The sequence below is a fragment of the Nerophis ophidion genome, linkage group LG15 (genome assembly GCF_033978795.1).
Source record: "Nerophis ophidion isolate RoL-2023_Sa linkage group LG15, RoL_Noph_v1.0, whole genome shotgun sequence".
Lineage (NCBI taxonomy): Eukaryota > Metazoa > Chordata > Actinopteri > Syngnathiformes > Syngnathidae > Nerophis > Nerophis ophidion.
The window spans coordinates 50,676,347-50,690,095 of record NC_084625.1 but is presented as its reverse complement, the minus strand read 5'-3'; the positions used below and the strand labels follow the sequence as shown (position 1 = coordinate 50,690,095).

The window sequence follows — 13,749 nt, the reverse complement described above, 5'->3', positions numbered from 1 at the left end:
TCCATCTTTCTACTGTGACTTCTCCAATATTAATTTAACAAATTGCAAAAGATTCAGCAACACAGATGTCCAAAAGACTGTGTAATTATGCCGTTAAAGCAGACGACTTTTAGCTGAGTGTGTGCGTAGCGCTCATACTTCCTGAAAACGTGTGACGTCCTGTGTATACGTCATCATTACACGACGTTTCGAAGATGAAACTCCCGGGAAATTTAAAATTGTAATTTAGTAAACTAAAAAAAGCCCTTTTGGCATGTGTTGCGATGTTAATATTTCATCATTGATATATAAACTATCAGACGGCGTGGTGGGTAGTAGTGGCTTTCAGTAGGCCTTTAAATCTCAACAATAACGCCGTCTCAGACAGGAAAGCGCAATCTTGCATAAACATTTAATCCACATGATGTTTCCGTAGAAGTGACAAACAACGAAAGGCACGCCATGAACACTCCGCGGGATCAATCCATATCAATCACATGCCAAACCGGTGTATGTGGTTGTTTACGCCTAACTGATGGGTCAGCAAAAATGCCCTGTAAGCTTCAGAATAAAAGTTTTAACCAAATCAAGCATGTTAAGCAAATGATCTCACTCCAAGTAGGGGAAGTAAAACATTTACATTGTAACTTTGCACGACTGCTTTTGCGCGGTTACTAATGAAAGGCTAACTGAACACGACAGCTTCCATGGCATTGTTAGTTTTCAACACCTTTTGGTGGTATTTGATCACTTGGCGGGAGTGAGAGAACATCATCCATCCATCCCTTGTTCTACCGCTTGTCCCTTTTGGGTTCACGGGGGGGCCGCTGGCGCCTATCTTTGATTGATTGATTGAAACTTTTATTAGTAGATTGCACAGTTCAGTACATATTCCGCACAATTGACTACTAAATGGTAACACCCGAATAAGTTTTACAACTTGTTTAAGTCGGGGTCCACGTTAATCAATTCATCTCAGCTGCATTCGGGCGGTAGGCGGGGTACATCGCAGGAGTGAGTGAACACATCAAGGTTATCATAATGTAACAACTTTTGCGTTTACATTTAATATTAGATGACTTACCTCGCCTCTGGACGTCCCTCAATCGGATGCTTTCGCGATAGGTGCTACAGCATCAAACTTGTGCTATTGTGGTACGTGGTATTAGTGTGAAGTGGTCCCACACCTTGGACCACTTTTGTCGCTTCTTAATTCCCTCGTTTTGCTGTGGTTGTTGTCCACTGCTTTCTGTGGCGACTAGTGTTGACAAGAAAGAAAAGCAAGTTTAAGTTACAGATAAATCCTTTCACACATTCAAATCGCTGTACAGACAAGTCGTACATGGCAGAAGTGTCGCCAAAGTCACGTGGTAAAAGATGGCCAAAAGAGGGTTCCTGCTTCACACACACCTAAATACGTATACTGTTGTTTTGCACACTTCCCGATGGAACTATGGACAGATATTTTTTACACACAGACAAATCATAATACGGACAGATAGATATTTTTTTTACAAACAGACAAATCATAATACGAACATATAACTTAACACACACACGCGGATATGGTTGCACACACAGCAATTGATATACAGACCCACGCATTTGTACACACAAATGTGAATTGGATTACACACGCACAGATTGAGATACATGTTTGCAAATCATTTTTCCCCAATAACACATCCACAAGATACTGTAAGGCAGTGGTTCTCAAGCTTTTTTCAGTGATGTATGTACCCCCTGTGAACATTATTTTAATTCAAGTACTCCCTAATCAGAGCAAAACATTTTTGATTGTAAAAAAAATAGATAAATAAGTAAAATACAGCACAATGTCATCAGTTTCTGATTTATTAAATCTTATAACAGTGCAAAATATTGCTCATTTGTAGTGGTCTTTTTTGAACTATTTTGAAAAAAAAATAACTAAAAGTTTGTTGAAAAATAAATGAGTGATTCAATTATAAATAAAGATTTCTACACATAGAAGTAATCATCGACTTAAAGTGCCCTCTTTGGGGATTGTAATAGAGATCCATCTGGATTCATCAACTTCATTCTAAACATTTCTTCACAAAAAAGATATCTTTAACATCAAAATTTATGGGACATGGCCACAAAAAATCTAGCTGTCAACACTGAATATTGCATTGTTGTATTTCTTTTCACAGTTTATGAACTTACATTCATATTTTGTTGAAGTATTATTCAATAAATATATTTATAAAGGATTTTTGAATTGTTGCTATTTTTAGAATATTTCAAAAAAATCTCACGTACCCCTTGGCATACCTTCAAGTACCCCCAGGGGTACGTGTACCCCCTTTTGAGAACCACTGCTGTAAGACACGGACAGAACACCAGGCCGCGAGGCTTTATCTAGCAGGTAAATTTACTTTAAAAATGTTGGTTACTGTACTTTTATTGACATTTGCTTGAACGTTCAAAATGTGAAGAGAAAAGGTTTCTTCTTGTAATTTCAACCAAAGTATTAGTTACACTTTATTCAAATAAGATGTGAATGCTTTCGCTTTTAATTATTGTTTACTTGCTTGTTTTTGTATTCACAATTAATTTATACATAATTCCCTAACAAGAAAATACCAGGATAATAATCTTCTCCTGCAGTATCCAGTATTTATTTCATTTGGATGTGTTTTTTAAGTTCTTTAATTGATTTAAATTCACTAAATTGTTTCGGATGGAATCGTTCTAAAAGAATGAGAACGTTGCTGAATCGTACAGACAACCACAAATATCTAATGGGATCGTTGTTAAATTGTTAAACCCCTACACTTCACTGGTAGGCGGCCATCTGAATGCGGGCATAACTGCGATGTGGGCCTCAAGGGAGTGCTTGCGGGCTAACAATGGGCTCAGCCCTATGATTACAGAGCTTCCCCTAAACTGACAAGATATCTGTAGCGGTGTGGTCGTCAAGTAATTTGCTATGTTGATATGATTTTCTTTAACAAAGGCCTCAAAAATGTAAACATACATTCAAAACATCTGTTATTATGAATTAGTATGAACATATATATATATATATGTTATCGTTTTGCCGTATTTTCAATTGTTTCTGCTTTTTGTACAATGTACAAGTTGACATGTTCCAAAGTAAAACAAGTGTCAGGATGCGTTGAGCATTGCTTGCGTGTGACCCCAAGGATGCAGAGAACGGTAGCGGAATGCTAGTAATAAAAACTATTTATTACTTACAGGGAAGAGTGGAACCACAAAATAGCACACAACCTATCGGTCTCGAAAGGAAGAGCAAGGATAATCCAACACTGAAAGAGGGACCCAGGTGGTATTAACTAGAACTAATTAAACAAGGAACAGGTGTGCTGACAGGACATGGAACAGAAAGTAAAGGTGCTGCAAAACACAGGGACCAAAGAGGAAACACTGACAAAACAAGAGCACCAGGACAGGAAGTGATTCTAAACACAGGAAAACCCAAACAAATCCAAACTGTTAGTAGCACTTCTAATCACAAGATTTTCTTAAATCAAAGTCATGCATTGTAGAAGGTGAAACATTTGATGGAATACAGTAGATTAGACACTAACAATGGGCATTACACTGAGATTGTATTATGCTTATGCTTTTAATTATTGGTGAGGAGATTGACTTTTTACTGTATCCAAGTGGTTAAAGACTGAACAGTTGAAAATTCTTACCTGCTCGTTTTTGTTTTGTCCAGAGTCAGCACAGGTAGAGAAGGCCACAGCGACTCATGCAACGCAGTCTTCATCCTCCGGCTCAGGAAGCTTAAACCAATCGTCAGGCACTCCGGGATCATCAGCATCTACGGTCCCGGTCTCCCCGGTCCTGCAGTCCCCAGCCCCTCCACTTCTCCAAGACCCCACATTGTTACGCCAGCTTCTTCCAGCACTTCAGACAGCACTGCAGCTCAACAATGCAAGTGTGGACATGGCAAAAATCAATGAAGGTTTGTGTGTTTGCTATTTTTGGTACATTTCCAAGGATGGGTACTGAAATTCTGTTCAATGATGAAACCAGTGCCGACATCAGCGGTTCTAACCAGATTGAAAATAGTACCAAGCAGTGCTCGTTTTGGTGCTAAATGAATGCCACAAGTGCTTTAAGGTGATATTGTTCAACAATGTCTCATAAGTAATTTGGAGTCCTGACACAGTGTGATTCTATTTGTAAACTGCATTGCCGTATACAACATGCCAAAAGCAGCCCTCAGTTTTAACACAGCACACGTTTCGCCGCCGCTCTCCACACCAATAAACTCTGCACCAGTCACAGTCACTGGGAGGTCCATACATGGAACCCATACCCGTGAATGCCCCCACTCCTTAGTGTTTGTTTTCATAGACGAATATTGCTTTTAAAGGTGACCTGAGTGTTTTCCTTCCCGTAGTTCTGACAGCTGCCGTCACACAAGCTTCGTTACAGTCGATGCTTCATAAAATCCTCACTGCCGGACCATCAGCTTTCAATATTACTACTATTCTGTCTCAAGCTGCTCAACTCTCCAGCCAAGGTAATAAAAACCTAACAACTTTGTCGTATATTTTGGATTATTGTGCTTGGTGATTATACGGTCTTGTATTTGTTTTGTCATTAGTTGCTCAGCAGTCGAACCAGTCGCCAATGTCGTTAACGTCAGATGCCTCGTCGCCCAGGTCCTACGTTTCTCCCCGGATCGGCACACCACAAACGAATGCTGGTCCCCTCAAACCCCTACTCAGCACACAGACGGCCATCTCACTGTCAAAGGTAGAGAATTATTTAACAAAACTGTCTCAGAGTTTGGTACTGCTCGTGGCAGGGATATGCGCTAAGGCCTAAAATATATATTGCGGAATATATTGCAGCGTCCTACGATAACGATATACTGTACATCACAATAATGGATATGCCATTTAAATAATTATAGAACTATTTCAATATGGTGCACAAAGGTTCCTAATTTAGCTGCTGACGTATGCAGTACCAAAAAGTTTGTCACTTCCGTTTCTATTCTTTTTGTCAAAACTATTAATGTACTTGTTGATTTACTGTTAAAAGCTGATTACACTTATGTTAAAATGAAATAAAATTTGGGTATGGATCCAATGCCAAGTAGTTGCAAGAGCATTATTGGTCATACCAATGCTAATACTCAAACTTCAAATTTTCAAGATCATCGAAAAACTGGATCTTTGATCACTTTTTTCATTACTTTTTTTATCTCCTTCATTGATGTGCATTTTTGATCAATAGGAAATTAAACTCTTAACAACAAAACACATAATTACACACTTATTATTGAGAAGGAACAGGATGAAGAGAATCTTGTATTTCCTGCCCCTTCAACATAAGTAGTTAAAGGATAGCCCAGATTGACAAGCATACAAACCAAACAAATACATCCAAATATAATGAAAACAAACAAAAAAAATCACACACACACAAAAAAAAAGTGCAAAAACTAATATACACCTCACGGGATGATCCAAAACAAATACAAAACCAGACAAAAAATAAGTAAAATAATAAATATAAAGCAAGCTGTCAATTACTATCAGACAAAAAACCAATGCAATCAATTATATATTATCATTAATTCTTACTATCAATTCTGATTTAAATCCTTTGGGTTTTGCCCTAAAGCCCTCATGTACCCAGTGACTTTTTCTTGACTTTGTAAACAATAAAAAAAACGACAAAAGATTTTGTGATTATAGAATAATACTGATCTGACCATTGTAGTATCCACCATGTATTGATTCTATATTTGGTAGGGTTACTATAGATATCTGACCACCTTTTTTGACATTCTTGAGCTTTATCTTAGCAGTTAGCAAATCCTCCTCCATTGTGTAGTGTAACATGTTTAGCTATTCTTTGTCCTTCAGCAATAATGGTACTTGTGAGAAACTTGGACTATTTGCTGACAAAAAGCTTCTGGTCAATAGCATAATTTACGGAATCAGTTAAGATAAGGCATTTAACGTTTTCATAAGCCCTCCACTCAACTTTAATACATTCTTACAACCATTTGTTTAGGGGTGTAAGAAATAACCAATATAAATTAGAAATTGATTTCAACGATGTGAGTGCATTGATAAACGTGTCCCAGGACAAATCCGAATGAAAAAAAAAAATCTGTTACTGCCAGAAGTCTGCTCCGTGTAGTGCTCTTTCCCTCTATCTGTTACTTTGTCTCAAAATAATTCTTGGCAGTGCACTCTCTGTAGTTCTCTCTCTTTGTATTTCCTGATTAAACAGCACTGAAGTACATCAGTGACACGACTAGCGGCAGAAGGCTTTTCCAAAGTTCTTTTAGTGTGGTGGTGTAATAACAATAATGACATTTTATGTCACTATGCAATGTCAAAAGCGACACGAATACTTGTTTGCTGGTCTTTTAAAAATGATATTTATTTGGAAGTAGAGTCAATAAAAATGTAAAATGAAAGTCCACTACAAATAATTTCTGAATTGTTTTTTTCTCCTCATATCTTAATACGTATCAAATTGTCTCATATTATTGAGAGATGCACACCTCTACTTTTTCTGCTCTTAGGACCTCACTCTAGAACAGATATCATTTTAACATGAAACTTCAAGGGTACTTGAAAATCCACAATACACTAAGTAGTAAGTGAATCGCAAAGTCGCAAGTGAGCATTGTAAGGGAATTTTTATATACGAGTTTGATTTTAAAATATGTTCAACTAAGAAAACTTTGACTCCTTGTCCTTGTCACATTCATTCAAGCTAACTTTTGACTTATAAATGCAAAAATAAGAAAAATGTGCATGGAATTTGGATGTAGAAAGGTACCAATGATTTAATTGTACTCAAGAATTTTAGGCCCACTTATCTAAAAGTCATCCTGTTGAATTTCATACTTGTTTTTTAGGTGAATGCATCAGCCAACAAGCAGTCATCTCATCCCCAGCAGACATCCCAGCAGCCCCTGCCCAGCGATAAGCAGCACAGTCATGATGCTACCACAGCTTCCCCACGCACACTTCAGCGGCAGAGGTAAGAGCGCTTCCATACCCCCATTAGCAGCAAGTGTGCATAAAAGTTGATGCTGTGTAGTTTATTTAGCAAAGCAGTTACTTCCTGCGCTGCTGTGTGGAGAGCGATTGATCTTCCTCTCAATGGTTGGCGAGAGCAGGGTTCAAGGATATAGTCTGCTACTCTCTACCAGCACACAGTGGGGTAGGGCTTCTGCCCCGACTGTGGAGGCTGGCCAACCATGGGCCAAAGCCGAGTCTTAAATCTGTTGATGGGTAATCAATGTTGACTATGTTTCCATGCACTAAATTACTCTGTTTCTTCGAATAGTTTTTACACTTACATGTGAAGTCCCAGTGTCCATGCACACTCTATTGGTTGTACGCCGCATGCTTCCCGTTGTTGTTATACCTCTGTCCGCTGGGATAACTATTACGTCTGTAATGGCTAAGCTAATGTTAATAGCAGACGGCATCAAGAAATGATCTTAGATTGCGCCACGAACATGACACTACTACCAAGAAATTATCTGAGTGAATGCAGGCCGGAAGCAAAGGACTGGTGGGAGAGATTGGTCTTTAAGGAGTGTTTTGGAGGAAGAATCCTGGAAACAAAACTTTTGAATGTCTCAGTTCATTCAAAAGGCTCTATGGATTGGTGGACGGCGTTTTAATTCCAAAGGAAAAGACCGTCGGTGCCCGGCTGATACTTTTGTAGATGAGGGTCGATATTGTTCTGGACATGGTTGCCAGTTGTGTGAAATTCAGAGGGTTTGGTAATGAGTTTGGAGTGCACAAATGCAGCGTGAAGCGGTTTCTTCTTTGCCCTATATACACCTGCTTCATTCTCTATCATCTCATTCGTATTTATTTGATAGTCCCAATAAATTCTCCATTTCCTTAGCTTCCCTAAATAAATCGGTTTCCATTTTTTTCAAATTGATGCACATCAAAATGTTCCCTTCTTTTAATGTGAAGTAAATAAATTGTAGTCATTGTAGTTGCTGCGGCTTCACGGTGGGAGAGGGGTGCGTGCGTCTGCCTCACAATACGAAGGTCCTGAGTAGTCTGGGGCTCAATCCCGGACTCAGGATCTTTCTGTGTGGAGTTTGTATGTCCTCCCCGTGAATGCGTGGGTTCCCTCCGGGTAATCCGGCTTCCTCACACTTCCAAAGACATGCACCTGGGGATAGGTTGATTGGCAACACTAAATGGTCCCTAGTGTGTGAATGTTGTCTATCTGTGTTGGCCCTGCGATGGGTTGGCGACTTGTCCAGGATGTACAGCGCCTTCCGCCTGATTGTAGCTGAGATAGGCACCAGCGCCCCCCGTGACCCCAAAGGGAATAAGCGGTAAAAAATGGATGGATGTAGCTGCTGCCTATGTTTTGATTGAATGGTGTCCGCCTTCAGACTAGTGCATGTGTGATACAAAGAGTCCTCTCCGGGAGCATACACCAACTCAAGAAATATGGGTACCAATTGCATAATCTGGCTGTGTTAGTTCGTTTTCTCAAAAGCCAAACATGATCAGTTTCAGGTGTTTCCATGGGTTGTAGAATACCTCTTAAGAGCCAGACAATTTGAGAGGTCAGACTAATTCAGTGCATGGAAACGTAACCATCAGTTGTGTTGTGAATGAGAAGGTGTGTCCAAAATTTTGGTCCGTACTGTATATTAGATTGTGTTTTTATAAATCAAAGGGAAAAATAGAATTTTGGGTATATTAAATTTAAAGAAAAAATACCATGTTATGATACATAGTTATCGGGGTATAAATATTTTATCAGGATATATATTTTTGTCTACATCGCAAAGCGCTAATGCTGTGTTTTGTTTTGATTCTGAAAAAGCAAACATTTCACATGTTTACTACACCAAATCCATAATTCCTCTCAGTCATATATCATGTTATTCTAGCAGTTTTCTTCACAATTTTGAGAAAAAGACAAACAAGGATCTATCTGTGGTGTTTCATTTCTAGCAGGGTAATGATGTGTCGCCCTCTGCTGGTCACTGTTGGAACACAACATGGTTGACTGCGCTGTTTAAATCAGTGATCCAGTCTCGGAAGATGAGATCAATCTGATCGTTGTCCTAATGTTGCCAAGAAAAATTTAAACTATGTGACCCATGATACATAATTTACATGCAGGGTAATAAAATGTGTAAATGTGCAGCTAGAAATGAAAACACATTTTGGCTACAGTGACATTATTTCATAATAGTTTGACATATCAAAGTATATCAAATATGAAGAGGCCAAAATTAAAGCAACAGGTTTATATTATAGTCACAAGCCAGCACTTTATGTTCATATTTTTCCCTGGCAACCCTTCTCTCATTGTGCCCACTTAATTAAAACAAGTGAAAATTAACTTAAATAGTTCATTTTAAACCATATAGTACAACATGAAGAAATTGTAGCATGGGTATTTAAAGTGTTGTTATTAAAGGGTCTGTTTGCAACTTCCTCACAGTTACATTTTTCAAAGCAAAAAAAGAACACAATTGCTTACCATTAGTGGTTAAACAGTACACATTTGTTAAAACTGTCGCGCTCTCTCTCTGTCTATTATTGCCATTATATATATATACATATATATATATTATATAAGTGTGTGTGTGTATATATGTAGAAAATGGATGGATGGATGGATGATTAGACTTCTTAATGCACAGGTGTCAAACTCAAGGCCTCGCCGCATCAATTTGTGTGGCCCCCAAAAGTGTGTAAATAAAGTACCTTATCTTTTCTTAATAAATGCTGCGTACAATGACATATATTTACACTTGAATCATCTCTAATAAAACTAAAGATTACTAGCATTACCCACCTATTCAGAATTATGACAACAGGACATCTGCTGACTGGAGTAAGCCTTGCTCTGGTTTGTCACACATATACATGCATCCACAAAAAAATATACGCCACACACGTACCCCACCCCAATCCAACGCCCTCGAGGTAAATCCCATAGGGGTGTTGAAAGGATGGACAGCACCTGACTGCTGCGGCCTGCCACCATGGCCCCCCACTCCCTTCCTACTGTTGCTAGATATGGAGATGTACGTTGTAATATGTATATGTGCTTTGCTATGGAGGTTTTTTTCCCCACTCCTGACTGGGCCCCCTTAGGAACCCAGTCTAGATTGTATTTTTTTTTTTTTTACTCATCCTTCCCCAGGGTTTACCTTTTTCCCATTTTTTACGGGGCGCCTTGTGTCGACCCATCAGCATTCCTGTTCTGTAACGCTGTACACTGTTTGTCTAATCTTGAACAGGTTTGTGCTGAAAATAATGTTTCATAGTACTTGTGCAATGACAATTAAGACCTATCCTATCCTATTTGGCCACCTACTCAGTGGCCTTGTGGTTAGAGTGTCCGCCCTGAGATAGGTAGGTTGTGAGTTCAAACCCCAGTCATACCAAAGACTATAAAAATGGGACCCATTAACTCCCTTCTTGGCACTCAGCATCAAGGGTTGGAATTGGGGGTTAAATCACCAAAAATTCCTGGGCGCGGCCACCACTACTGCTCACTGTTCCCCTCACCTCCCAGGGGGTGCTCAAGGGTGATGGGTCAAATGCAGACAATAATTTTGCTACACCAAGTGTGTGTGTGTGACAATCATTGTTACTTTAACTTGAACTTTTAACACCATAAATCACCTGGTTCACACGCTGACTTTGTGTTAATAGCAGCAGTCAGAGGAGTCCCTCCCCGGGTTCCAACCATGTCCCACCTGGCGGCGGCAGCAGCAGCAACAACGCCCCCGCTCCTGCGCCGGCACCTGCGACTTCCTTGGCGAGCCGGCAACCTTCCTCCTTCACCCCCACCTTTGCTTCCCACTTCAATGAGAATCTAATTAAACACGTCCAAGGTTGGTCTGCTGAGCACGCAGAGAAACAGGTCAGTACTAGCTGTTCAAGTATTCTCTCATATTCAGCCAATGGTGTAGCAGCGCACTAATGCATTGGCAAAGTTCATAATATTTTTTCATCTTAAGTCAGGTATACAACAAGTGCAGAGAGAAAGCTGCAGCATAGCTTAAAGGGGAATTGCACTTTTTTTTGGGAATGTCGTTCACAATCATTATGAGAGACAAGAAGACAGAAGGTTTCTCTCTTAACCCCCCCGCCCCCGCCCCCCTTTTCCAACTTATAAAAATCATCTCGTTCTAGGTAGCTAGCAATGCAGCTAATGGGAGCAATCAATTCTCCTTCTAAATCACTTCAAAAATGCATTTTTAAAACTGTCAACAATACTTAATTCACGTTCTGTAACCTGCATAATAACCAAACTGTAGCAACATTGTTATTGGAGGAGTGAACACTGAGGAATTATTTTTCTAGCTAACTACGGTATTAGCCGTAACAGCTTAATACTGCAAGAGAGAAGCTAGCTTCTACAACAACACGAAACGTGTTTGAGTTTGTGATACACAACACTGTGATAGGACACCAATCTGTACTGAGTGAAAAACATGAAGTATTATTTCATGTTTTGTTTGTACACAGCTAGCCAGACAGCGTATGTAGTGTAGTAACACACATGATGTACTACTGCTTGTATCATGATGAATATTAAAGTGACTCACTCCATGGACAGTTGTTTGTCTGGTCCAGCTGGCCGGGGACGTTTCCTGTTGGTTTTGGGTAAGCACTCCATTTAAGTTGTCTCCAAGTTCCATATTTATAGCCTCAGAATGGTTTCATGCCGTCTGCTCCAACGTTTCACTCTTCCTTCGTGCTGGCTTCTATAAGCAGCAGTATATTCAGTTTCAAAAATATAAGGTTGTAAATCCTTTTTGTCCGAAAATAGTCGTCTTTGTTGTTCGTTACCAAGTTTGCCATGGTTAGAAAACACACTTGTTTGATTCCGGAAGTGCTGCTATAGGAACAGAAATCTTGTACATATTACATATTGTTAAGAAGGTGTCTGTTACTACATTATATATATACCGTACTTGCAGTGTGTATATTGTACATATTGTTATAAAAGTGTCCGTTACTACATTATATATATATATACTTGCAGTGTGTATATTGTACATATTACATATTATTATGAAATTGTCTGTTACCCCATTTTTTATATCTACTTGCAATCTCTATATTGTACATGTTACATATTGTTATGAAGGTGTCTGTTACTACATTATATATATATATACATATACTTGCAGTGTGTATATTGTACATATTACATATTGTCATGAAGGTGTCTGTTACTACATTATATATATATATATATTTATATATAGTACCAGTGTGCATATACAATGCTGATGGAGGGTTTTGAAGGCTACAACAATGACTCCAGTTAGCCACATCTTTCAAGCATTTATCTTAAAATCGTGAAAAAAATTAAAAGGTTGCGTGTTCTTGACCCTCATGATGATTGTGAATCATAGGCAACATTCAGGCAGCTGTTTATATTAGGGCTGGCCAGGTAATATTGGCTTTTTTTAATATTGCAATATTTGTATGCCATATTGCGATGTAGATATCTCAATACATCTCAATATCTGTCCTTAGCCTTGAATGAACACTTGATGCATATAATGACAGCAGTATGATGATTCTATGTGTCTACATTAAAACATTCTTCTTCATACTGCATTAATATATGCTACTTTTAAACTTTCATGCAGAGAGGGAAATCACAAGTATGTCAATTGACCAAAACTATTTATTGAATACCTTTCATTCTCTTGCGGGTGACTTTTTAAATGAAAGAACAAATTAGTAGTGCTGCTAACTTTTCTAGTAACCCTTTTGCTGCATACTTTGCATATTGCTGTTGTCTGATGAATATCTTCCTGCTTGAAGCCAAACCACCGCCAGATGATGGACCCTCTGCTGTTTTTTTGGGCATTTATTGTTCTTCCTCTATTTGTGTTCAGTTTCGCACCTTCTCTCTCGTGTAATGTCACAAGCTCCACTACGTTCTGCTTGTATGACCTCTCAGCTACCGTTAGCCATGCTGCTACCTCTCTGCTCGCCGAGAGCGTATGACGCTACACGCGCGACAGTATGTGATGTATGTAAGAAAGTGGGCTTGTTTTACGTCTCTGCGAGAAGGAGAGACAAGAAGGAGTGAGACACGCCTGTTGTGTAATGCCCGCAGCTAAAAGCAACTGCGTGAGAACGTATACTCCAATATTACGATATAGTCATTTTCTATATCGCACAGAGACAAACCCGCGATATATCGTTTACATCGATATATCGCCCAGCCCTGGTTTATACCTTAATTTGTAAAGTAAAAAAAAAGAAAAGGTACAAGTATACGAATGTAATAGGACAGTTATAAAATATTATGGATCAGATTGGTGACTGGTGTCTTCAAATGATCAGGCCCTAAAAGTTTCGCAATGTTGTTTTGCACAGGCGTCAAGATTACGTGAAGAGGCTCACACCATGGGCAGCATTTGCATGTCGGAGAACTGCACCGAGCTCAAAAACCTGCGTTCCTTGGTCCGAGTCTCTGAAATCCAAGCCACCTTGCGAGAGCAGAGGTAAGAACGCGGGTGGCGTGTACAAACACAACTCACATCACTTCTGTACTCTCTCTCCCACAGGATACTCTTTCTGAGACAACAAATCAAAGAACTTGAAAAGCTGAAGAACCAGAATTCGTTCATGATCTGACAACTTCCTGCGAGGTTGATCTGGAACTAGATGGGGGGTTACAAGGGGTGAGGGTGGAGGGAGACCCATTGCACATAGCTGGCAGCCAGAGGCAAGGTGGTAGTTGACTCCCTCCCCGAGC

At 39.4% G+C, this 13,749-nt stretch overlaps 1 protein-coding gene across 2 annotated transcripts in view; it reads left to right on the top strand.

Annotated features, from left to right (window-relative positions):
* waca (WW domain containing adaptor with coiled-coil a) overlaps positions 1-13,749 on the top strand; it is a 33,198-nt gene that overhangs the window by 18,379 nt on the left and 1,070 nt on the right. Inside the window, exons 7-13 of one of the 2 annotated variants that reach the window (XM_061922347.1) lie at positions 3,689-3,937; positions 4,379-4,501; positions 4,586-4,737; positions 6,869-6,993; positions 10,677-10,884; positions 13,368-13,495; positions 13,559-13,749. The exon at positions 13,559-13,749 is cut by the window's right edge and continues 1,070 nt beyond it. In XM_061922347.1, coding sequence (XP_061778331.1) covers positions 3,689-3,937; positions 4,379-4,501; positions 4,586-4,737; positions 6,869-6,993; positions 10,677-10,884; positions 13,368-13,495; positions 13,559-13,628 — 1,055 coding nt within the window. In that variant the 3' untranslated portion in view covers positions 13,629-13,749. Of the gene's footprint in view, positions 1-3,688; positions 3,938-4,378; positions 4,502-4,585; positions 4,738-6,868; positions 6,994-10,673; positions 10,885-13,367; positions 13,496-13,558 lie in introns of both variants that reach the window. The other variant, XM_061922346.1, reaches the window with a different exon arrangement.